The sequence below is a fragment of the Maylandia zebra genome, linkage group LG23 (assembly GCF_041146795.1).
Source record: "Maylandia zebra isolate NMK-2024a linkage group LG23, Mzebra_GT3a, whole genome shotgun sequence".
NCBI classification, from domain to species: Eukaryota; Metazoa; Chordata; class Actinopteri; order Cichliformes; family Cichlidae; genus Maylandia; species Maylandia zebra.
In genome coordinates, this window is record NC_135188.1 from 12872668 (window position 1) to 12898427 (window position 25760).

General features: G+C 41.7%; 1 protein-coding gene across 1 annotated transcript; it reads right to left on the reverse strand.

The window, feature by feature from the left end:
- Nucleotides 1–4072: 4072 nt before the first annotated feature.
- rgmd (RGM domain family, member D) lies at nucleotides 4073–15675 on the reverse strand. The gene is made up of 5 exons (XM_004552777.5): nucleotides 15562–15675; nucleotides 12203–12243; nucleotides 10362–10510; nucleotides 7245–7756; nucleotides 4073–5589 (listed from the first exon to the last, which is right to left on the reverse strand). The coding sequence occupies exons 2-5, from the start codon at nucleotides 12238–12240 to the stop codon at nucleotides 4897–4899; spliced, it is 1392 nt and encodes a 463-aa protein (XP_004552834.2). The 5' UTR covers nucleotides 12241–12243; nucleotides 15562–15675; the 3' UTR covers nucleotides 4073–4896.
- Between the last annotated feature and the right edge of the window lie 10085 nt (nucleotides 15676–25760).

Below are 25760 nucleotides of genomic sequence, written 5' to 3' on the forward strand. Positions count from 1 at the left end.
TAAGTTGATATAAGGCAGGCACGCACCATCAGTCAAGTTTAGAAAACCGTGGCACTGCTTTGATGCCAGAAGCTAAATCTAAAGTAACATCTGTTGACATTTGAATTGTCTCCACATACATCTTGTAATGATCATCTTCATACATCGGGAGTCACTGTAACAAAAGAAGCAGAACAGCTGAGACATTAGATTCCTATTTTGAAGAGCGGAGATGGATATGAAAGAAAAAAGGGGGAGGGACAAAAAAGTAGAGCCACTGGCTCATAAAATAAATTGTCCCAATTACAATAAAGTGTGACTCTTGGTCAGTGTGCACGGCAGGCAGTTCATCTTTATTACAATCAGTTAATGAAAATCAATCCCCCTCCTGATAAACTCTTATCTCCACGGCCTTTGCGCACCCCTCGTGCCGGGAGATAATAAATTAGGGTAATATTGCCTTTGATGAGGGAGTGAATTGCAAATTATTGTAACTTTCCAAGATTTATGATGCAGATGCTTAATTTCCGAGCTGGGTTTTTCAGGGTGCCGGGGGGCCATTTGTTAAAAGTTTGGTGACATAGGCTCGTTAATAAAAATACACACTCCGACAGCCAGGTGTTCTCAGCTGTTCTCTACTGTTACAGTAGCGGAGGTGCCGAAGCCGCTCTAACTCCAAGCTTATAGGATTTGCGGGACGTTTCTCTTTGCCGTGCGATTTTTGCCTATAACAAATACATACGAAGAGGGAGATACCCGGGGGATGAAACGTGTTTACCAAAGAAGGCGCTGTCAATCATACGGCACCCCACCACCACCCCCTCCCCCGTCTCTATCACACAAGCCAGAAGTGTATGATTTGATATGTAGGTCAATACCCATTCTGCAGTGAGCCAGCGGGTGAGATATGTCTAGTTGCTCGCTGTCACTCTGATTATTGAGGAGACACAGAAAGATTGAGTTGGTCAGGTATGAGGGAGCCTGCAATATGAGATAGCTGTGTAATCGCTGCAACTAGAAACCACACACACACACACTGGTGCAAACTCCCTGAGAAATGAGTAACTTCTCACTCTTTGTTCTGCAGCGCTGACCCATGTAACAGGGTGCAATATACGAGTATGTTAGGTGCCATTTACGGGGTGCAACAGTCAGACTGTGAGTGCGTCATTAAGCAAACTGCTTCAGCAACAGAAGGTTAAGGTTATGAGTCATCAGGAATTGCGGGAATGATGCAAGGTGATTATTTAAGGAGCAAACAGAATCTCACAAGATCAGATGGGGGAAGTTACAGCAATGGTTGACCAACATCTTTTGCATCATTTAGCATAAATGATGTCTTTTTTTAAATTTACATATGCAGTAAGCTCTGTTTATTCTCTATTATAGTAGTTGTTCTTCTTCTTGATAAAACCAAGTTAGGTAAAAAGACCAGAGTCCCTGTGTACTTAAAAATCAGTATCAAAATAAATATAAGCACTTAGTGCTCTCAATGTTTGATCATCTCATGACACAAAAATCGCTCCTCATCAAGACCACCTCATTTATGGCTAAGGCACATCTTGCATTAAGACAGCCATCAATCTAGCCATTATCAATCAAGGAGAGGACTAACACACCATTATCTATTTATCTTGCCAAGTGCTCTATTAATATCAAATTAATTTCCCCATTAAGAGTATCAATCACTCAAGCAGTTTTTCCTCAACTCATTAGCTTGGTAATTGTCCTTGTTTACAGGGGAAAGTCAAGATAGCATGGCTCAAAGAGGGTGGACAAGCAATCTTTACAGGCTCTGGCAACATGTTACATCCACTGTGCTAATTCCTTGACAGGATTCCTGTGAAGTCTGTGGAGCGTGGAACATTTCACACAGTTTTCATTTACAGTTTTTGAGAAAATGTGTGTTTTTACTGCCAATCAAAAGTGTGTTTCATGTTTTAAATGTTCAAAAGATGTCAAGGAGCTCATCACCTTTAAACAGGCTGCATAAGAGGATGCTCTTGCATTGGGTTATTATTTAAGCTATAGTGCCAATCTGTCCTGCGAGGTCACGAGACTCGTGGCTTTTTAACTTTAAAATTCTAAAGCAAACCGGAAGGAACACGGTGTGATGCCATCATCTCAACCGAGCCGAGATCATACCTTTGGAGGAAAAGATATGTTAGAAAGAAAGTTGTAAGGTAAGCATTCAAAGTCTTTATCTAAAGTAAAAGTACCAAAATAGCAATGTTCTAATCCCCAATGTGTATCTGACACATACATTAATCAGTCATGGCATTAAAACCATCATCTATAGGACCCAAAGACCTTGAGCCCTGCCATCACTGTGGATGTTACTTTTACACATACCACCCACTTGAGCCTTGTTGTCGACCTCATACCTCCCTTCACAGCGACGATCATTCTTGTCAGCAGCGGCTTCACACTCTGCCACAGCACAGAAACAGCTCAGGAATTGCTCAAGGAACATGACAAAGACTCCAAGGTGCTGATCCAGACTCAAACTCCCCAAATCCAAATTTAGACAAGCATCCTTGGGATGCATCAGAGCAAGCTTAATCCTCAAAGGTCAAACCCCACAACCCAAAGAATCCACCACCAACAGCACAGACACCCCCAGAGCTCCCTCATTCATGTCAAATCAGAGCTGTTTAGAGACACTAGGGAGACCTGGACAATATTAGCCATGTGTTTTATGTCATGTATAAGACATTAATAGATTGTTGATATCAATACACTGCATAGGAAACAATTTCCTGTTGCAGGTCTAAATGGTTTTCATTTATAGTTAGGTATTGGGATTTTGATTTGATTCCCATCATAGTTTTCAGGCTTCATCGAAGGGTCATTGGATAAATGGCATGTAGTGTTGTTGATCTTTTAAAAAATAAAATAAAAAGCATAATAATGAAAATATGACATTTTTGGTTAAAGCAATTTTTAAAGAAATTCTTGGAAACTGCATGGGAAGTATCTTGTAAGCTGTTCATTTTTAATGTCTAAATCTGAAATTGTTACTTTATATGGATGACAAACAACAGCTTGGGAAATTATTTGGATATGAAACATATTTAAATCTAAAAGTGCAAGTACATTAATATCATGCTGAAGTAGAATACTTCAGAAAATGTTCTTATTTCTACTGCTGGACCACCCAAAAACGACATTTTTCCTGCCAGTACTATTCTCCATCCTCGCCTTCCTTCCCGCTAACACCGAGAAAGAGGTGATGAAGTCTGCCAAGAAAGACCTGAATCACATTCAGCCATCTGCAATGTGATTCGCATGTGAAAGATTAGAAAATCGTGGCAGGTTTCATCTGTCATCTCACACATCATGCAAATGTCACATTGTCTTTATTTAAAGAAATGGGACATGGAGAGATTAAGTATGGTTGCATGTGTGATGAAACATGCTGTCACTCAGTATTATAAAATTACAGTCAGCTTACCTATAATTCAATTCAAGATATAAATTACATCCATGTAGACTGATTATAGAGCATTAATTCTTAATGTCTTCATAAGGAGTGTGCCCGGGCTTTCTTAATTGCATTTTTAATAGAAATAAAAACTGATCGCAGCTCTCTCTCCCTCTAATCGCAGCACTCACTGTTCATATAGAGTACAAATATACGCACCGCGTGGTGTTGTTGACTCTAACCTGGTGTTAACCACAGACTAAATCCTATTTAGAGCCATGCAGCATTCTGGCAGACAAAAGCAAAGCCAGCAGCCAACTCAGCACTCTGAGGTAACATTTACACAGGGGACTGAGAACATACTGTGGATCCCTACAGCTACACAGCCAGCTTGTCAAAACTGTCTTTATACCAGGAGCCGTCAGGACTTATGGACTGAGGACACCACCAGGAGAGGACAAGCACTGCAGGCACACGTTTGTAAAGCAGCACTGCTGTCATGAATTTCCATGTTCGAAGTAACTGTTCGTTCCACCCAGACGGATACGTTTACACATCATCCTGAGTATTTGTGTAATGACAGGAAATGACAAAAAATAAATAAATAAATAAGAGCTCCATTATCAAATAAAACTGCTGAGACAGGACTGAAGAGACAAAAAACAAATCTTAGTCTGGAGTGTCCAACACTTTAATAAAGAATATTACAGATACAACAAACACTTATTAGTTTACTTTAATTACAAAGACTCAAAATAACCTACTAAGCACAACAAATGGAAAACGTATTGCAGTTAAAACATCTATACACAGGCAAATTTACATAATATAAAACACATATATACACTCTTTTAATATATTATTATATAAAGATTTGTTTTAAACCTTTAAAAACAGGAAGCCAAACAGCTTGAAGAGGGAGCGCTTCACAGGAAAAGAACAGAACTGGTGAAAAATCACACCAACGAATCAGGTTTTAAGAGATAGGTAGTTTTTACAAACAGTTGTTGGATTCTGTGTATTTAGAACACCAATTTTTAAAACAACAGATGAAATAGAAAGATATTAAATACACAATATTTGCAGTTAAACTGTTAGGTGCTACGGATACTGGACCACTGAGGATCTAGAAACCATGTGGTGGAGCATTTAGAGGTTGTGCACTTCCTTACTGAATGTGAATGAAATATTTACAAAAACCTTTACGAACAACTGTGAGCTTAACTTTTCTTTTTAAACTGAATGTAGACGAACTGCTCATGTGATAAAAACGTGTACTAGACCCCAAATTGTGTGACATTTATGCATTCATGTTCGCATTCAAATGATGTGTCCACAGAAGGGAAAAAGGGGGAAGAAATGCAATCTTTTCTGAGTGCGAAATCCTTCAAATGACAACAGAAAGTTCACAAAATCCACAAATTCCTCAAGCTTGTAATGCTTCCATGATCCATCTACGTCCATGTCATTCATATTCATTTATGTGTTTTTTTTTACAAAAGCAGCAGAATGAGGAGTGAGAGCAATGAGCTGCTGGTTGCAGTAGCAGCGATAGTCTGAGACACTCCTCGGTTGTGAAGGCGAGTGGGCCTCGGTGAGTTCTGCTTCAGTTTACTGGGTGGCAGTGCCTTCAAATCCTCCAGAGCACCATATGCAGCCATGGAGAACTCGGGGTCTCCGGTGGTGAGCAAGTCAAAGACACAAGACTGAAAGTACACATCCTCCACCTGCAGAGTCTCTCTACACTTGGCAGTGGCTCGCTCCACTGTGTAGATCTGGTGAGGAGGCCGCAGAGGGCCCAGCTCTGTGTTGGTGCCTTGAAGGTGTGGCTGCTGGCTCTGATGGCCCAGGGTGTGCTCTTTGATGAGCTCGTTGCGTGGGCAGCCGTGCAAGCACAACTGTAGACCGCCGCCGTCTTCTGAAAAGTCCAGGGTGTCTTCTGGCATGCGGATGGCAAAGGTCAGGTAGCTACCCACGCGCCGGATGATGATGGAGGTGCCAATGTAACGGGCCTGTATCCTCACCTGCCGACCGACTCCGGAGCCACCTCGCTCTGCGATGGTCAGGCTGCCACTTTCACCGCCACTGCGAGTCCCATCCTGAAAAGCCAGGGGTAGGTCTTCAGTGGTGGCCTGGTAGACCTTCTGATCTGTACAGCCATGGTAAGACTTGAAGATCACTGTGATCTGAAATAAGGACACAAAACATTCAATTAGTGTGGAGTGACTGATTGAAACTTTACTCTTTTCTCCATCAACTATCTACTGCTGGTTCTCCAAGTCACATCACTCCTCTAACTGATCATAACAGATGCCCAATAAGTAGTACCACTTAGGGCCACAAGGTGGCAGCAGAAAACCAAATATTTCCATGCATAGGGTGTTAGTGGTTCACACTCAGCTTGCTAAAGAATGATTTGTCTCTGTTGTACTCTTTAGCCAATTAATTCATGTTGAAACAACTGATGCTGAACTAGTACAACTCAACTAGTACAACTCAACTAGTTGTCCATGGATGTTGTATCTAAAGGTTGCATTAGATAACTGTCCAAAACCTCCACTTCTTCTCTCCTCCATCGTCCAGCTGAGCATCAGAAAGGGGCCTAACCCCCGTTTCATGAAAAGATCCTGACAAAGCACTGGTTGTGGGTACGTTTACACTTAAAGGTTGTATTTTATTTGATGAATGAGTTCCTGTCTTGGGTCTGGCAGCTGAAAACAACTCAGAAAACATGATGGGGGCATGTGGGTGCTGGCAAAGATGCACCAATACTACAGTCTTACATCAGGCTGCACAGCCAAGACGCACTACGAGTTTTACGAGCAATCCTATTACACAACATCGTGTAGTTTGTTGGTTTATGTTTAGCTTGGAGAATTAAAATTAGCTTAGTACAGTTAGAGTAATGCCTGATCAATGAAAGACATTTTTTTAAACTATCTGGGCAAAAGACAAAGAAGAAAAAACATTAATATTAAAAACTCAGCTTCATGAGCTAAATATTAAGTAGTAAACAGAGAGAAAACGTGCACACATACACAAACCACAATCAGGCCAGGGAGACCATCCTATTTAATTAACAGAATTTAAAAAACAAAACAAAAACCTTTTTGCTCTTGGCCAATTATTCCTTTATTTTTCCAAATGATTCCATATTTACACAAAAAGCAGCGAGTTAATTATTTGACCAGAGGGGTGAAAAAACATTCCAGATCGTGGCAGCGGAGGAAAATGTTTGAGTGAGCGTTAATCACTACCATATGACCACCCATGTGTTAAAGGTAGAGCGCTCATGCATGTCTGTGATTCAACACCGCTGAAGGACTCCCCTCCTCTCTTCTCCCCTCATAGATCTGAAGGAGCTCCAAGACACGAGGAATGCTGGAGACTCGAGAGGCACCATGGAATGACGATTAACTTCACATGTTTGATACTTTATGGCAATACTTGAGCTCACGCCCAAAAAAAAAAAAAACTTCCTAATGTGTAGGGCATTCGTTTAAAACTTAGTATTGCATCAGTGTTCGTCTCCAACATGGACATAGGTGACCGGAGGAAGTTTCTGACATTTTACACAGATTAAACATGACCAGTTGGAGTGTCTACGTGAGCTTCACCTCCCCCAGGGGTTTGTGAGATTGACATTTTTGGGGATATTTTAGTAAAATTTTGCTCTACTCTTTAATTTTCTTTAATTGTGAGCAGTTTCACATATTTTGGTGTTAGAATAAACACACACGAAAGAGCAACTTAAACAAGTTAAGACATGAAAAAATGGACATTTCTTAGATTTAAGCTGTGCAGACACAGCTGGACACAGCTGTTCTGATGTTATCCTTACCTTACTAGTTGCTGTGGCGCTGGAGCCTAGGACAACAGGCACATTGGTCACCTGTACAGACAGGAAGCGGTTATCGATCAGAGGCCAAGCCCCCTCGACCTTGCAGGTCTGAAACTCATCTCTGAAAGTCCGTAGGTGCGGGTCTCCAAATAATCCACAGTGGGCGTATTTCTTCTGCTGACCGGCTGAGCCCGACACGAGGACCCGATTCTCGTAGTTGCAGAGCTCTAAAAGAGCTGGCCGAGACGTGCTGGGGACCTTGTCGGAAGAGGTCGGCCCATCGCTGGAACAGTTATGCTGAGAGAATAGCTCCTTAATGCGAAAGACGGCCGAGTGGTAGACCAGGTCGCCCCTACAGCTGCGTGCCTGCCGGCGGGTGCACATGGCATAGGCCCGCAGGGCGATGCAGTAGTCCACATCTAAAGCCACGTCCTCCTGCAGACCACTGGACGGCGAGGTAGATGCCACATATTCTGCATTACAGCGCTGGATTCTACACTGCTGGCAGTGTGCTAAAAGAAACAAACAAACAAAAAAAACCCATGATGATCACAAAACTGTACTACAATCGGGCCGGTTGCAAGAGGAATTTCTCTTTTTGAGTAAGAACACTTCATCCCCACTCTGAAAAAAATAAATAATTCCTGAAAAGTAAACTAATGTGCACCAGAAAAAAAAAAAAAATCTCCCAAAATGCCCTACCATCCATCTGACATTTACAGACATATTACCTCAGTGCATGAGGCAGCAGACACAGCTTTTCCACTATCAAGTTTAGCTCAATCAGGAGAGCCATTAAAACGCAAATGCGTGAGCTCACGAGGCCTTAATCCCACACTGTGCTCCAAAGTCAGTCAAAACTTATTTCCCCCAACTAGCTCTCACAGAAATAGCATGTAGCCTCACTGCAGGAGGCGACCAACCTGCGTTAGTTTGGCGGAGGGTGTTGAATGTGGTTTTGGCTGTTGCTGGAGGTAAGTGAAGTCCAGCCACAATGCATGGCACAGTGAGGCTCAACGTATGGGAAGAGCAGTATAGGCTGTGTAGCAGAGTTTTTGGTGGTCCGTTTCAAGGTTCCCAATTAAGTAATGATCCACCAGTGGGTTATTTAATATCAAGGAAAACAAAGACCTACAACTACTTCTGGGAGAGAAGTAAAAAATGTGGCTATTCGTCAATTTCCTTTCAGGGTGTTCACATTACTTTTGGGTATCGTGTCTCATACGCTGACCGGGATAGTAATTCCTGCTGCAAGGTAGAAACATTTCCATCTCAGATCAGGATCAGCCAGAATCTCAACACATACTTTTACGGCAAGAGTGAGATCAACTGCAATAAACTGCTCTCTGTTTGCAACAGAATAATCTTGTATTTACTCCAAAGCTGCACCTAATCTCCAAAACAGCCTGGACAAAGACAAGATAAGCACAGAGATTTCACATTGGTAAACACTATGTTTTTGAGGGGTTTTTTTCCACCCTTTCTTCCCTTATGCAGAAGTCTGGTGCACCGGATGATTAATGCCTCTCACAGCCAATGCGCTTCAATACCAGCGCTGATCCGAGATGGAGTGCGAGAGGTCAAGTCAGACGCATCCCTCCTCTGAATTCCAACAGGCCTTCCCCCGCCTTGCTAAGAGGTCACCCGAGTCTGCCGTGATTGACACTTTTTGACAATCACCTGCCATCAACAGCCATACAGCCCCCCAAAGGCTCTTTATGTTTGAGCACTTAGTTAAGCTACCAACAAGTTTGGGGACCATGTGGGAAGCACTAAAGCGTGAGAAAAGCAAAGCGACCACACAAAGAGTGCTTCTATTAGTAAATCACGCATTAGTGTATCTGACGTGACGAGTTTCTGTCCGAGCCCAACTCAGTGAACTTTTTTATAGCATAATAATGCCATAAATGCAAAAACAGACAGATATGGTGGCTCATATAGGTTACAATAATAACCTCTTAAGCTTGGTGATGGGTTTAGTGGACTCATCATGACTCTTGAACAAAGATGAACCTGAGGTTTTATTTTGAAAGTCACTAAGGCTGCTGTTTATTTTTGGCATCATGATTGAACACTTCCTTTGAAATGATAAGCGTATATATCAGTAATGTGCATTTCTGTTAAACAAACAAACAAACAAACACAACAAACAAACAATATCTTAATTTTATCATAGTGCTTACAAGCATGCGCACTAGTTACTTTCTCATATAAACACAACAAATAATACCACCGACAGAGTTTAAAACAAATCTCCATACCAAGACAAATCGCCTGTGTGAGAAACAAAACTTAAACTTTACGATCCAAATGAAGAATGCCTCTGAGCCGAGCTGGTCTTTGATCCCGGGTTGGGAGATAGCAGCCACCAACACGTTCAGAGGCCAAAAAGTTGGACCCCCATGCATGGTAGCTAAATGAGGCATGAATAGGTGAATTAACATGCTCTCCTTAGTTTTTCCAACAACTCAAACAACTGAGACGTGAAAGGAAAGACAGGGCGCTGTCTACAGTACGAAATGTGTCCGTCTGCGGTGTTTATGCCTACAGAAGAAAAAGGGGAAAAAGCTCCGCGGTTTTGTTCTCGGGCTGATTGTGGGTGCTGGACGCCAGCTGCTAGCGAGCTATGCTAACGGGAAGCTAAGTCGTAACTTTACATAAGTTGGTAAAAAGATAAGTGAAGTAATGCGGGCGTGCCAAAACGTGCTGGCCACTGAGCGGTTAGGAGCAGATTGTTTGGTGTCCCTGTGTGGAAAGGGAAAAGCGGAATGTTTGACCCTAAAATGAGTCCAGAAAGCGAGTTAACTCGTGCTGATCTGCTAGCAGCGCTGCAGCCTGGAGGCTGGGATCCTGCAGCAGCAGGACAGGACCTACTTTGTCCCCGCAGCCGACGACCACCGCAAAACAACGGCCGCTTTCCTCGCTCTGTTCAACCCCACATTAATTACCCCTTACCGCACAATGCATGCAAGTACAGCATAAAGTTGACAAGAGTCACATCTGAGCCACACAACAGCAGGAAAACTTTTCCCTATCCACCTCCATTACCGGGACACAGCCTTGTATGCAGGGCATTAGGAGGAGTGGGGGAGCACGGATTGGAAAAGCAACACTTACCTGGTCGAAACAGCAGCGAAAGTAAAACCATCATCAACGTTACACAGTCCCAAAGCTGCCGCTTAGCCGTGGTTTGAGGTCCGCTTCTCCCCATACCAATCCATTCAGTTAGAATGGAGTTCCTCGACTGCTTCTCATCGACGCTGCGGCTGCGAGAAATCAGACAAAAATTCGTCTTCCTTCCAAAGCGCTGTCATTCAAAGGGGCCCCTGTCTTCAGGGCGGCTCTACGAGGGAGGGGTCTAAAGTGTAGACGGGGCCCAGAGGTGATTGCTGGCCAATGAAAGACTAATTATTCACTAACCACTTGATATTTACATGTAGTGGCAATTACTCGGGGGGGGGGGGGGTGAGGACAGTGGAAAAGGGCCTTCAGCGACAGTCGTGGCGGTGTGAAGCTGTAATTGCCCCGATTATAACCGAAGAATCACAGCATGCCTTGTTTATAGTAGTTAAACTGTGTGCGGATGCATAAGATGAGAATTTGGAGCATTTAGTGTATCCAGAAGTGGAAAGTAATGCAGTTTTCTCATGCAGAATTACGATATAAACTTGTGCAACAAACTTTTTTTTGCACCAACGGGGAAATGTTCTTTTTACCCCCCGTCCCCCACCCGAGGGGCAAATGTTTTTGTGTTTTCAGCATGGAGCAGGATGCTGTCACCTGCTGTTTTCCCCCACTACAGATTTGGTGGCTATTGATTGACAGCATTTGATACAGGTCTCAGATTATCAAGTGAATATTTTAAAAGCAGAACATGGCATTAGCTGGTACTGAGTGAAAAATCCTTTATCACTGACAATGGCTTGCAGTTTACCGTTAACATGTAAATTATTATAGGCATACTTGACACAAATACTGACACTGTTCTCCAAAATTCAGAAAAAATGCTCTACAAATTCATTTTCTCTCAGCAAAATCTCAGCGTGCTATTATTTTTTCCATTACATTTTCAGTTAGCAACTTGTGTGTTACTCTTTTCCCTCTGTGGCCAACTTTCCATCTCTCTCACTCCTTTAATGACACTCTGTCTTTCATTTGCACAGCTGCTGTGAGGCCGGACCATCTGCAAGGCACGCAGACTCACCAGATTCAGCCTTTCGCCTGTGACACACTCTGCGGTTTTTGTGCCATGCAAATAAAGAATGTTAATGCGCCGACCCATTACTGAATAAAATGTTGATATTTAGAAAATGGAGACTGGTGTAGTTTCAGTTTGATTAAAAGTTGAGGCTTTGTTTTAGCACAACTGGAATGTTTTTGGTTGTAGATGTGGGTCTCCTGCGCACCTCCCTCCAGACTTTATGCGAGAGAAGTGAACCCACACGCTTACTGGATCACTGGCTTTTCTGTACACATGCAGGCTCCTCCAGCAACACAACTGTGTGATTCAGGTGGCCTGTCATTCCAGCAAAAGGTCTTGAAGGCCTATATATAGAGATTATATATATATATATATATATATATATATATATATATATATATATATATATATATATATATGCCATTATATATATGTGTGTATGGGTTTGTGTAGTTTTTGTAATGGAGGGGGGCAGACAGCTCCACCGAAGTGGAACGTTTGGATTGTTCTGAGCTGCCAGAGGGGCCTCTGTCACACTGGATCCACTGTGCCAAGTTTATCCCCCCAGAGGGATCTACCTTACTCTGTTTGTGCAGCTAATTTTGGAGGTTTGTTTAGTTGATCTACTTTATGGCTGTGCTTTAGGTCATATTTTAAATTCCCTTAAACAGGTTGCGCTTCATTTTCCCCGTGACAGCCTGGACAGAGAGCACTGCTTCAGTATGACAGAGAGATCTGCTGATCAGGTTTGTCTCACCTCTTATAAAATTTGCCTTCAGAGGAGTGTGATGACATTTCCTGGGAAAAGAAAACACATTTTTTTACTTCCTTTTATAAGCACTGAAGATGAAAAACCCCCATACATACATCTGCATGTCTCTAAAAACCACAAAATCTATTATACTTGATTTTATATATTATTATAATTATATAATAATTATACTTAAAAAGCTCCTGTCTACTAAATGAGCTGAGGTTCCACACTGTGGGGTTGATGGCCACTGAAGCAAACAGTTAATTGATCCAGGTGGATGGTAAGGATGAATTCAGCACATGAAAGAAACTCAGAGACCGCCTGTCAGCCTTGATGGGTGGAGAAAGACCTCTTTATTCGTTTCTTTCCTTATTGGCGTATTGCATTGCATGACCCAGCATTTATGTATACAATACCAACTCTCTCTAAAACAAACTGGAGAGAGCGGGCACATGACAAAGGTGTCTATCATATAAAAAGATCAAGGCTAGGGTTTTTCTTTTGCTCACAGCAGGTCACTTAAAATAGTGGCACAATAGAAAAAGTCCAGAAAAGAAACTTTTATCCCCTGAGAAAGAATACAATAAAGATTTGACATTTCAACAATCTAAAAGAAGTGCTAAAGACCCCGGGTTTTGTGACAGAATGTGGAAAGTGAGGCAAAAGAGAGTGAGAAAGAAAGAATGGGAGAGTAGGGGGAAGGGGGAGAAAAAGAGGGAGTGAAGGATTGGGTTTCCTCTGACAGTGTGTCTGGGCAGCTCCACATGTTCCTCATTAAGGTCCTCACACTGTGGGACCAGCTCCACACCAGGATGCTTGTTTTTGTTATTAGGCAAACGTGCTGTGGTCTGGTGGAAGCCCCAAAACGCTGCCAGTTCAGAACCATCTCCTGAGCTCGCTGTCCTCCAACCAGAGAAGAAAACGGCTGCAGTGATGTCACATATCTACCGCTCAGCAGTGTAAACATAAAGTGCAACAGGGTACATAAAAATGTAGCTTCAAACATGCACGCATCCTGCACTTTAACCTGTAAAGCCACTTAATTTCACAAGTCTGAACCATCTGTTCACTTTACTCATTGAAAGACACCGCAAACCTTAAACACTTTAGTTTTCCCGGAAATGGGATGTTTACGAAATAATAAAAAAGTACAGTTGCAGGAAATTGGTATTGTTTCATGCTTCTGATTTTTGTTTAATTTCATGCCTGTCTAGATTTGTCAACCGAGACATGTATCATGTGTCTTCTGGAGGCTGATAGCATCAGAGATTGAAATCAAAAGCAGCAGCAGCCCTCTGTAGCCTCCGCTAGCACCACGCGGCTGCAATTTAAGAGACACACTTATTGAATTTTAAACAGGAACCAAAGCAAATTGACTTTTTTTTTTCTGAGGGCCCCCCATCTGAAATGAAGGGGCCTATGGCACAGCTGAGACAGATAGCGAGAGAGATGCAGAAAGCGAGTGTGTCTGGTTCAGGCCTCTCCCTGTGAGAGGGGATCTGTTATCTCTGCGAAGATAAGGGAAACTGTGGTGTGAGTGTATATGTGGCAGTGCTGATAGCATCTCCACTCAAGGATCCCACTTACGGCACCCTGATTGATTGATAGCTGACAGCACACACAAAGGGGGCTTTTGGAGTGTTTTTGTAGGAACCCCTCAGTAGGTATCCATGCGAGCACAAGTTTACTGTGTTTCTTTGAATCGCCCTGTCTCTGAGTAAACAGGAATTATCACACATTCATGTCATCTGTGCACAGAGTGTACTAGTCAGGATGCTGCACAGCTTCAACTTGCGAGTTTGAAAGAGAAAAAGAAGAAAGTTATTCAGTTAAGCTGAATGTGAAGCAGTTTCTGTAGTTAGACTTGTTCTGTCTAACTATTCTATTTTTTCTCTTCTCCACACAGAACCAAGCTCCTCTGTTTTCCTCACTCCTGTTTTCTAGGACAAATGTTGACACAGCATCAAGCCCCATGCTCAAGAATGGACAGTCAACTGACAGGTAACCCTAGCTCTGGGGTCACAGGGTCATCCCAGCCTGATGAGGGATGATGGGTAAAATAAATGGAGTGCAGCACACAAAGGGACCTCTGATGTCAGCCTAAAGGGAGAGTTCAGGGCAGTTTCCTCTCTGACCTCAACCTTACTTATTTGTGTGGGTTTGCTTCTGCCTAAATTTACATTTTCCAATATTTTTCAGTCTTTTTGTTCCTTTCCAGTGTTTTTTTTTTTTAAAGCAGCAAAATCTTTTGCCTTTTCCAGTGCATACATTTGTCTGAACATGTCTCATCTGTCTTTTATCTTGAACACCGCCCCATTTCTAGTTACCTGCATCATGATACATGATGATGCTTTGTGCTGAGTTATGACGACTTCCTTTGCTCTCAGAGGCCTATTCACAGTCCAGCTTAATGCGCAGTAGTTCACTCAATTTCAGATGCTAAATGTAACATTTTTGTTTAAACCAGTCAAGTTTGCACCAGAATGATTTTTTTTTAATTAATCAATGCATTTTTTATGCCTAAAACGAGGGGGGAAAAAATCAAACCTTTTCTTTTTTATCACACTTTCTCTAATCTTAAGTTCCATAAATAAGTAGATGGTTCGTGAATGTGATTTAATTCAGTTATACCTATTTTAATGTAATAATGTTTTACAAGATTTTATGTTTTACATATTTTTAGTTTTGTTTTTTTCACTCTCTGCATCTAAAGCTTAATCTGCATTTGCAGTAAACCCCTACGTTTAACTGCAGCTGTTGGCATTAGTTGTGCTCTCGCCCTCCCAGATAACTGCCTTAAACCAGGAATAGATGGACAAGAACCATTTAGAGCATACATTTAGCATTTCTGATCTATGGTCTTTTATCCCAGAAGGCATTTACAGATTTTTTTCTTCCTGTTTGAGCTGGTTTAAGGCGGAAAAATTTGGATGAACATGCAACGAGTTGGATTGACTCATTGCTCACACTGTACTTTGAACACTGCTTTGTTAGGTGGGGAAAAGTGTGAGTGGAGTGGAAGGAAACTGATACAGCTGTTTTTCTCGCCCTGCTTTTCAGCAGATGTTTCTCACATTCACATTTAGTCTGTAGTTCAGCCAATCCTTATATGGCTATATGGCATCATGTACATGGAAGACACAACCTAAACCCACCTACTGTGTTTATAAGGTCCTATCGACGCTCCGGTGGGCTCCAAAAGATCTAGTCATACGGTTTTGTCGACTAATTTTATTTTAAACAAGAACTTAAACAAGCAACCTAACACAACCCCTTATGATGTTAATTATTTTTTCCTAAAATGTTGAATAGCATCTTTAGAAATCTACGAACATGCCAGAGAGGAGAAAAAATAAACTTACCTTAGATCAGTATGTTTGTGGTATTGTGAATTGACGCACTGCTCTGAAAGGAGTTTGAACTGGTGGATGCCGTTAACCCTCGTTCCCCCTACAAATTCAGCTGGCCAACTAAGAACTCGGGCAGCTACAGGGACATATAGCCATTGGAACTGAGGCACATGACAACAGCTGTCTGTTTCAAGAATCGGCACTTTGATTAGAGCAGGATGGTAGTGAGCGATGTGGCATAATTCCTACATATCTGGGTAGGGCACTTCTGAGAAGAGGAAAAAAATGAAAGCATTAAAGCATTAAAAAAAGAAGAAGAAAGACTGAAGCGCGATCACATGCACATTTGCAATCACACCCATGCTGATAATATACTTATACTAGCTATATTCAGACATATTCATAGGCATTAAACCATGTGGCAAACTTGGAAAGCTTCCCATACAATCCAAAGTCCATCAAACACAAAGACATAAGGATATGAGTGCGGCAGACCAATGGCCCCAGTGAAAGCTGAGAATGTGTGCAATGTGAATGAGACTCCTGTCTCTTATTGTGGTCGTTTTTCATCCACTACTACTACCACCCCTGCCCCACCCCACCTTCCATATCTCTGTTTTAACACCTATATTGCATGTGTTATGTTTGTGCTGTTCACTAGGGACACTGCAGTTTGTGATTGGTAACAAAACAGTGGAGCTACGGCTTTACCTACATCAAACTCTTTCATGTGGCATCACTGGTAAAAGATAATATGAGCAGAATTCACAAACAAGAGGGATCATGCCCTGTAATGTGTGTTTGGTTATCAGTTGCTGCTGCAAACAGGCTGAGGAGATGTGAATGTGATTAACCTTGCCAGACTGACTCAGCGTGCTTGCTTCAGGACATAAGCATGCGTTCCTGGTGATTTATAGATGTAGGGTAGTCAGCCACAAGGCCTCGGGCTGAGGCAGACAGAGGGAGTGAGCAAAACAACAGTACTTAATTCAAGTCTGACAAATATTCTGCAGGAAATCCATACAGACTGCTCCATCGAATCTCTTAGACCCCCTAGTTCTTTCACAGTTGTAAATTGCAACTTGTGGGCTCAAAGATTCCACGTAAACAAAGCCCAAAGAAGAAGAAACAATGACAACTTCAGTTTATTTTACACACCAATACACCTTGCTGCTTCTGCTTTCTCCGGACAGCAGAGAAAATACGTCATTGCAAGTTCCCTGGGAAATATGTCCTGGAACAGCTGTGAATTTCCAATAAAAACGATTCCTAATCCTGCCTGCATTTTTCAGAGTTGTGAAATTACAAAATACCTCATAGTCCATATGATTCTTCCTGCATTGTTCTTTCCGCCCTCCCGGAGCCTGCTCTGTCCAATCTTTTCAGTCAAGCAGCTGTTCACGCAGACAGCTGCACTGGCCATTCATTGTAGCTGAGAGGCAATTAAAAAATCAAGCCAATGTTGTGTTTTAGTTGATGCATTGCTATTTCAACATGTAATCTCCTTTCTCGTGCATCCCCCTTTTTCTTTTATGTACACACACATCCACAAGCCAGCTCTTTTCTAAGCACACGTATGTGCACATGCTCATGAGCAGGCCCGTCAAAAGTGTCAGTGACCAAAGATCTGAGATGGAACGGAGATTTGATTTTTTTTTTTTTCTAAAGAGGAAAGCTCCAAATTACAGTGACATGGTACCACTGGATTTGAGGCATTATTGAGGCCAGAGACGAGAGGAGCCATGTAATCTCTAAGACTTACTGGTCCACAGATTTTTTCCATAGCTTCTTCAGTGGAGGCATGCGGCCACACAAAGTCAGACTGGCGTCACGGTGGCATTCGGCAGAGGGTTAAATCGAGCCGAGGCCCTGCCTTGTGCCACAAGCACTGATGCATTCCTATATGTCCGCGCACACGTAAACACGCACATTCGTACAAGAGCTTGCATGTCCATTTGTGCTTCTCTCTTCCAAACATGCACACATACACACATTGTCTATCCCTCCATTTGTTCTTTCCTCTCACAGCACACAGCAGGTGCGAGGGTGAGTGTGACAGAGCTGGGTTGGGTGGGTTGGGACGGGATCATCCGCAGTCTTTGGAACAGCATTTCTATTGTTTCAAAAGCGTCCTCTCTTTTGGAACTGATTTGGAAAATTTAATTGGATTCAGCCTTTGGCCCTTCTTTTTTGTCTTTTGATATAGCACAAGTGCATTTTGGGGAGTTATTAGTTTTACTGTCCCTGGCACAGAGTAAATCCAGTTCTCACTGTGTTTAAACTCATCACACAACATGGTGTTGGTCTGAGCGTAAGCAGAGATCAACCGTGGTAAGAAGTAGAATAATGACTTTGAGTAAAAGGTAAAGGTCTGTCAGCATAGGATTAAAAAAAAGCAAAAAAAAGAAACATATGCATTTTCAATCTGCTGCAGTGTACAGAGGATGGTGTGTTAAGCTTGGATTGAGGGGAGTTTTCTTAGATTTCTTGCAGATATTTCAATCGTTGATGATCCATGTTGTTGCCATAATCTGGTGGATATAAGTGGATAAAAATGCATCTATGAAGAATGAAGATATAAAAATAGCTTTTTAGGAATTACACGAGAAATCGATGTTTTTGGGAAGTAAAGGCTTAAAAATCAATTATTTTCCACACTTCAGACAAGAAAACATCTATGATGCTACCAGCTCTTGTAGATGCAATGTATTATGTATAATTTATGGCTGAAAGTTACCCGAAACCTCTCATTTTATACTATAAGCCTAAACTACTGGTGGTCGATCATGTATATGGTTCAAGATTGAAGTCTACTTATTATAAAGGTATTCTTGTTGCTACTTAATTAATGTAAAATGTGTTTCTTTTTCCTTTGCAGACTTAAAACGAACGTGAGATGTTGGATTCAAACTAATAATCTGATTGATTGAGCAGCTGAGAGCAGTCGCTGGGAGCAGGTTTACAGTCTTTGTACTGAAGGGATCAAAATGACTTTAGCATCTGGAGCTTGAGTTCATATATTTGAACAACAAGCTTTTTAAAATGTGAAGTGAGTTTACTAGTTTACTAAACTTACATTATCGAGCTAATTTTTTCTCAGCTAGTTTCATAGTTTCACAGTACATAATTGATTTGAACTATTTGAACTTGGATGGAGCTGAATTAAAATAAAATGTATTTATTAAAACCCCCCCTCTTGGTTAGAGCGGACTGTCCCTAGCTGAAGTGATGCTCCAAAATGATTTATTTCTAACGGCTGGTACACAGACTTACCATTATGCACAATGAATGGAAGCTTTAACCAGCTGTAGACAACACAGTGAATGGTCTAAAAAGCACAAATCCTATATTCTAGGAAGACGGGAAGTATGGATCATATGGTTTGCTGATTTCTGACTTCCTCTGGAGTCTTGTCTAATGATTGCTGGGAATAAAGGGGCCATCATCTCTCCTGCCCTACCCCCCACGCCTGCTCATGCCAAAGTACTTCCTGCCTGCCACATGTGCGCTACAGCATCCAGAAATGTATAGTACACTTTATTCTTTCTTTTACTCAAAGCGGTGCGAGTGAGAAAGTTGTCAGTCAGTTTTACAAGCCTCTTTTTTCTCTTCATCATTCTCATTTTTCTCCAACTCTTCATCTCTCTTTTCTATGCCCTCCTCATGCTCCAGACAGGGGCATTACAGACTAATAGTAGGCAGCTAGGAGCACTTTTATAATTGCCTGGGCTCATGTGCTGTGGAAAGCCAGGGCAGGGGCCAGCAGCATCAAAGCCTGACTGATCATTCCTCAGCTTCCTTCCACTGAAGGAGAGGGGTGGAGGTGGGGCACAAATACAGATGGACAAACAAACCAGGGGAAGTAAAAACTGAAGCAGATGTGGTGATAGCAGTAGATGGACAGATAGACGAATGGACAGGAACAGAAGAGCCGAATGGATTCATTTCACCTCCTTGTCCTCTTCGACTCAAACACCTGTTAATATTTAACTAACAATGGGGGTGGCACCAGCAGGAGTAATGAAAAACATATCAAGCAAAGCAAAAAAGTGATGCTGGGGTGACATCATGGATTATTAAGGTGGGGGTGGGTCTAATAAGGGCCTGGTTTGGCCTTTCGGGTAGAAAGAGCAGGAAACTGAGGCACAAGCAATTTGAGAAGCTGAGGCCTCAGTCTGCAGCTGTGCACTCAGTTTTCCTCTCTCAGCTACACAGCTGCAGGACTGACAATGCTGCAAGTATTTACCCACGACCTCTCCTCTACTTCACAATCCAGTGCATATTTATTTGATGCACATGCTACAAAAGAGTAGAGATTTGAATCTATCCAATATTTCTTTGTGGCTGCATGCACGAGTATGTGAACTATTGCTTAGAGCCTATTTTTTGAGTTTTGCTTGGCATCGTATTCCACAGAACTTGAGTCAGTGGAGTATCTTACCTCTTGTTCGTGTTGTGTTTTTCCGTGGAGACATTCTGCAGCAGCAGTGTTAACATGGAAAACATGCAGTCATCCTCGCAGACGCTGAGCAGAGTAGAGAGATTAGTAAAAGCTACAGCGGCACACTGAGACGAGGCTTTCTGCGACGCATGCAACTGATATATTTGATGTAAGGAAAAAACGAAACGATCTCTGCTGATTGTTATGCACCACCATTGAACAGGAGGCATATGTGCGAAACAGTTCCAAACATGGATAATTTATCACGTCAGTACTTTTATTAGCTTTGTTTAAAGTTCACACATTGTGAGCAGCTTTCCTTTTTGAAAATATGCACGCTTGCAGCATCATAGTGCTGCGTTCATCTCTGCAGACGCCTCAATTACAACCCACTGATACCCTTAAAGTCAAAGATGTGCTCAGGAATGCTCCGCCAGGACAACTGCCAAGCATCACTACACAACACCATCAGCTCCAAGTGCCCCACAGAAAAAGCAGTGGGCTGGGGGTGAAGATCATCAGTATGTGTGCAGGCCAAACCAGAAGAGAGGAGGAGGCGGAGAAGAGTGGGGATAATATGTGGCACCACTCTGAGAGCCGAGCCCTCCGCCGCAGCACTTTTGTTGCCAGATCACAACCAGATGTGCCAAGTGTGTCCAAACAGGAATGACTGCGTGAAGGCAATTTTCAGCAATTTGTCAGATTTTAGAGTAGCCCCCACCATCCCCCACTATCCCCCATGTCTCCTGAAAGACAAATGTTAGAGAGCACAACAATCACAGGCTCCCATGAATGCTTGCTGCACACTTTGCCTCCAGCACAGTCATGACGAGACATATACGATCTGAACACACAGGGGCAAGACCAGGCCTGTAGTATTAACAAATAATCACCCGCCTAACTTCCATGCATCAGCATTACTTAATCAAATTGGACAGCATATTGATTTACTCTTGTTTGTACAGTCAAATACAGTGACAACATCCTATATCCCGTAAATCCATGAATCTATCTCACTTTGGATCATTTAAAAAAAGGTGTTTAAATTTCTCTGTACACTTCAGATCGCTGTCAGCGTATTTTCTTACTGCTTACTCTCCTTCTTCATACGTTTTCTACCCCGTTACGGCCTCTCTCACAGGAAATTGAGGGCAGTGTCTTTTCTTTACGGCAGCCGTGAAATGCGTCGGCTCAAGGGACAGGAAAACGGGAGTGGGGGTTCGGCTTGAGTGTTGTGAGACCAGGTACAAATATGAGCTTCACTCCACTCCCTTCTTCTACACAGCCTGGACAAACAAAACAGTCTGGCCCTGAATTGTGAAGAGGATCATCTGAACCCAGCTGGTAGACCTCTGAGGTCAGATAAATCTGGGTTTGTTTGTTTTTTGTTGTTTTCTTGTTTTTTTGTGTACCATTCTATGCAAATAGGCAGTCAGCTGACAGAGGTAAAGCGGTATGGTCACACTATATTTTTTGCCTACTTTGCAAGTCACAGTGATCTAGATGCACAAGCAGACAAGCAAACTGATTCTGTAGAGTGCAGCGACACATGAAATTCTTGGATGCAATTATGCAAACACATGGAGGTGGTTGGAAACTGGAATGCATGTGAGTTCTTAGTTGTTTTGGAGTTAAGATAGATTTTTAAATAAATCCCACCTTCCTGGTTGGAGTCCTCTCCCTCTACTTGAGTCACTCGTTTGGAAGGCAGAAAGTCTGTATCCTGGGATCGATGAAAGGAACAATTGTGGGAGAGTTTGCATAACGTTTCTGTCAGTCATGTGTCTTGTTACTCCCTAAGAGGGCTCATATTCACCACTAATGCCTGTTTTAATTTGTTGCCTCATTGCTCTGGAATCCAGGATAAATTGCCACTGTTGTTCCTCTTGTTTACAAAATGAGCAGGCCTTCTTGGAAACTTGGTGAGCATTTACCATATTTATTCAAGTTTGCAGGATTACATAACAGAATAATTCTGCTTATGGTTAAGGAAAACAGAATACCAAATCAAATCACTGCATTCAGCATTTAAACCACTGGAAATTTGTCTTTGTGCAAAAAATAAAAGCATAAGATAAACAGTAAACAAATTTCAGCATATGAGGGCTTGACATTTAAAGAAAACTGAGGTGGCCATAGAGAAAGACACGTTGGCAGCGAACATTGTCATAAATCAAGAGTCAGTAAAAGTGTAAAGTTGTGGTTTTTCCCTTCTAAGGGTGTGTGTCTAGCATTACAGCTGAAAGATGGACAGCAACACTGGAGTTTTCTCTTAGGAATCTATGTGGGTGTGGGAATGGCTTTACATGAACATACGGTACCGTTCCTTTTTTTGGAGTGTGAGGTGCTTTTTTTTTTTTTTTTTTTTTACTTCCTGTCTTTTTCTTTCATGTGTGATTACGGCTGTGCAGGGCTAACGGTCCATCCGACTTACGCGTGGTGTTTGCATACGTTTGCGTGTTTATCGCATTGTGTCATGAGGGTGTAATTCTTTTTCTTTGGTTCTGAGCGACAGGCAGTCTTTGTGCTGGCATGTGGGATGTGTGCAGGCCAGATGCGAGGAGAATATTTAAAATAATAGCCTGGTGCAAGAGTGTCTGTGTACAGTATGCATCATTTGGCTTAGCGATGGATTATTCTAGTGCAGGGAGTATCTGTGTGACTGCTTAGGCATGTTTATGAATGTGTGTATATATGTACAAACATGTCTCCATATCTTATAATCTATTTCTGTGGCCTTGCAGGTTGCTGCCATGCATTTATGTGTGTGTGCGTGCGGGTTTTTTTGTGTCTTTCTTTGCTAATTACATTGGTATGCAGTGCACACATATATATGTACAGTTAGGCATATGTCAGATACGGCATACTCAGGCAATGGGCATTAGTTTAGGCTATGTGTGCTTGGGTATACAAAGCCATAGCAGCTGCTGGACACCACCTGTGGCCAAGCCCTCCTTTAGGCCTGTTGTGGCTCCAAGTATTCCCTCTGGGCTCACAGGCACAAAGATACTGAGGCTAAAACAGAGCCCGCCCCCATCTGGATAGATCCATGTGTTATGTTTGGCCCAACAAACCAATCTTTTTTTTTTTTTTCTGTAATGCAAAAGAAACATTTTACTAAGCGATCAGAGGAGTGTTTATTCTCCTCCTTCTACACAACTTTCCCTCCGTTTTTGGGCCATTTTTGCGGATTTGTTTCATCCACTTGAGGCTGGCTGACAGATGCCCATCAGCTCCACAGTTTGCTCTCACCCAACACAGCTCCAGGCCCCACAGTGAGACAAGAAACTGGCAATTACTGCTCTATGAAACATGGCTCTGTAAATGGACACCCCATATTCTTGCTGTGAAGATCTTTATGATGTTTATAAAGCCATTTTTTTCAAGTACATTTGTTACCATAATTACGGGGATCTGAATAATGAACTCAGTTACCACAATCCTTCTAGCAACAGTTGGAAAATGTTTATTGTCACAGTTTGTTCCACATGATTTCAAATTACTCCGCTCTCACTCAGTTTTATTTAGTTTTCAAACGACACAGTGTAAACAGAAACTTTTCACAACGTTAATGGGTCTAATAATGACACGTGGCAGGTTTCTGTCCCTGACTGAGAAAAATCCACCGCTCAGGTTTCATTCTTTATCTCCCTAATTCAATTTCCTGCAGGATGGCAGATAGTTACAGCCCATAACCTTTAGGTTTGATTACTAATAACCTGTAATTAGTTTCAGAAGAGAAGAGAAGAGAAGAGAAGAGAAGAGAAGAGAAGAGAAGAGAAGAGAAGAGAAGAGAAGAGAAGAGAAGAGAAGAGAAGAGAAGAGAAGAGAAGAGAAGAGAAGAGAAGAGAAGAGAAGAGAAGAGAAGAGTGTGATGAATAAATTAAGCAAATCACAAAGATTTGCCTCTCATGAAGAATTGTATTTGTCTGCCTTATCTTTTCTTTTATGCTGCAATAGTGTGTACTGTCTCTGTTTGGTAAAGGGATAAGACTAGGAGGAGACTGGTACACAATTAAAGCCTAAAGCCTAAAATCCAGCTTGTGTTATTTAGTCATCCAGTGACATTATCATAGGCAATCTCAGATAAGAAGGAAAATATGGAAACGGGTCATTTTACACTGAGGTTTATGGCTAATTAAGATCTAATGGAAACTACTAAATAAAATACGAAATAATCATGATTTGTAATATAACTTACTTGATTATAAACGTATTCTTGAACATGTACCGTTTTTATTTTCTCAGTACACACTTGTTCCATTATTGACATGCTTCTAGACATTACATATTGCCATTTCATTTTAACATTTGCCATTTTTCCACGGCTGAAACTGCAGACAGGTTTGAGAGTGTATGTGTTAGTAATTTGGAAAAAGTTGCAGGGGTTACCAGTGTCATATCCCACAATGCACCACTAAATTCCTTTAACATGTGGTGAGTCAGGAAAGGGGTGGTTGACCTATGCCTTCACATGAGCCCCTTGGGAACAACGTTGTGAGGTTGCACAAGAAATCTAGGATCACTGCACAAACTGCTGTGCTAGCTGTGACTGGAATTATAATCGCCTTATTTGCCTTCTTCCTCTCCAAACTGAATACTCAATGTTCCTTCTTCTTCTGTTCTTTTGCCACATTGTATATCTGTTTAAGTCTTCTTGTAATTCAGCACAACACCAGCTCTGTACATGTAATCTATTAAGGTAGGTAGAGGAGGGAGAGAGTACAGGAAACCAGGGGTGCAGAGTGTTGCTCTACTTTCTCCTTTCGCCACTTTCCTGGATGTGCACATCATTTCTGTGTCTTCCCAAAGTCTAACTGGATGATTTAACTATGATATTTTTTATTAGGATCGCCACACTGTACAAAAAATATCTGGCAAGATAATTGTTAAAATTTCAACTTTTAAAATTTTGCACATCAATACCAAAATATATGTATAAAATGTGGTGAAAGTCCAAATTCTTAATTTAAGTTGAAGCACAGATTTGAAAAAATACTGTGTTTAAACTTGAAGTACAGATTCAATTTCTTTACTCTAGTAAAAGTGAAAAGGTACTTGAAGTATAAGTACCTCTTCTAACAGGTGTTTTTGTGCATCGCTGCCTTATTAATACAGTAATAAAGCCATATTAATACAGGTGAAAATAGGCTTTATTTCAGCTAAAATTCTCATCCTAAATATGAACTTGAACACTATTATGTACAACACAAGCAGAGTGAAACAAAAAAGGTTATATTGTACTTCAAACCTAAACAAATTTCACAAGTGTGGGAATCCCAATCACTTAGACATCCGGTTTGTGTTCATGATGTGATCGTCTGAGCTGTGCTGCTCTTTGTAAATTCAGCAAGATGTACGCAGCTATTATACAAACTAAAGCTGATTTCCAGCCTCTAGTATAAATATAGAATTCAGTGAGCATAAATAATATCACTAGCTTAAACAGATATCACAGTCTGCTACCTTTGATGCAACAAATCATTGACCATGAACAACACAGCTGCTCTGCACCAGTCCAGTATCGTGCATCACTGCAAACATCACTGCAATGCTGCAAACTAACCAATGCTGAACTGCAACATATTTGTAGTTTGTTACATCTTGCCTCTGATTACATATAATCAGATATAAATAATCATATTTCCAGGATGTACAACAGAAATTGAACAGTGATGAAAAAAATAACTTACTGTATTTATTCAACTCTGAGTAAAAGCAGCTTGTTCCTTGAATATTTCTTTCTTTGTTACCGTAACTATTATTATAG

Coding starts and splice junctions, on each gene's coding strand:
- rgmd (XM_004552777.5), bottom strand. CDS start 12,240: ATGTCATCACACTCCTCTGAAGGCAAATTTTATAAGAG. Junction 10,511..12,202: donor GAAGGCAAATTTTATAAGAG/GTGAGACAAACC, acceptor GATTTCTCGCAG/CCGCAGCGTCGATGAGAAGC. Junction 7,757..10,361: donor TTCGCTGCTGTTTCGACCAG/GTAAGTGTTGCT, acceptor TGTTTCTTTTAG/CACACTGCCAGCAGTGTAGA.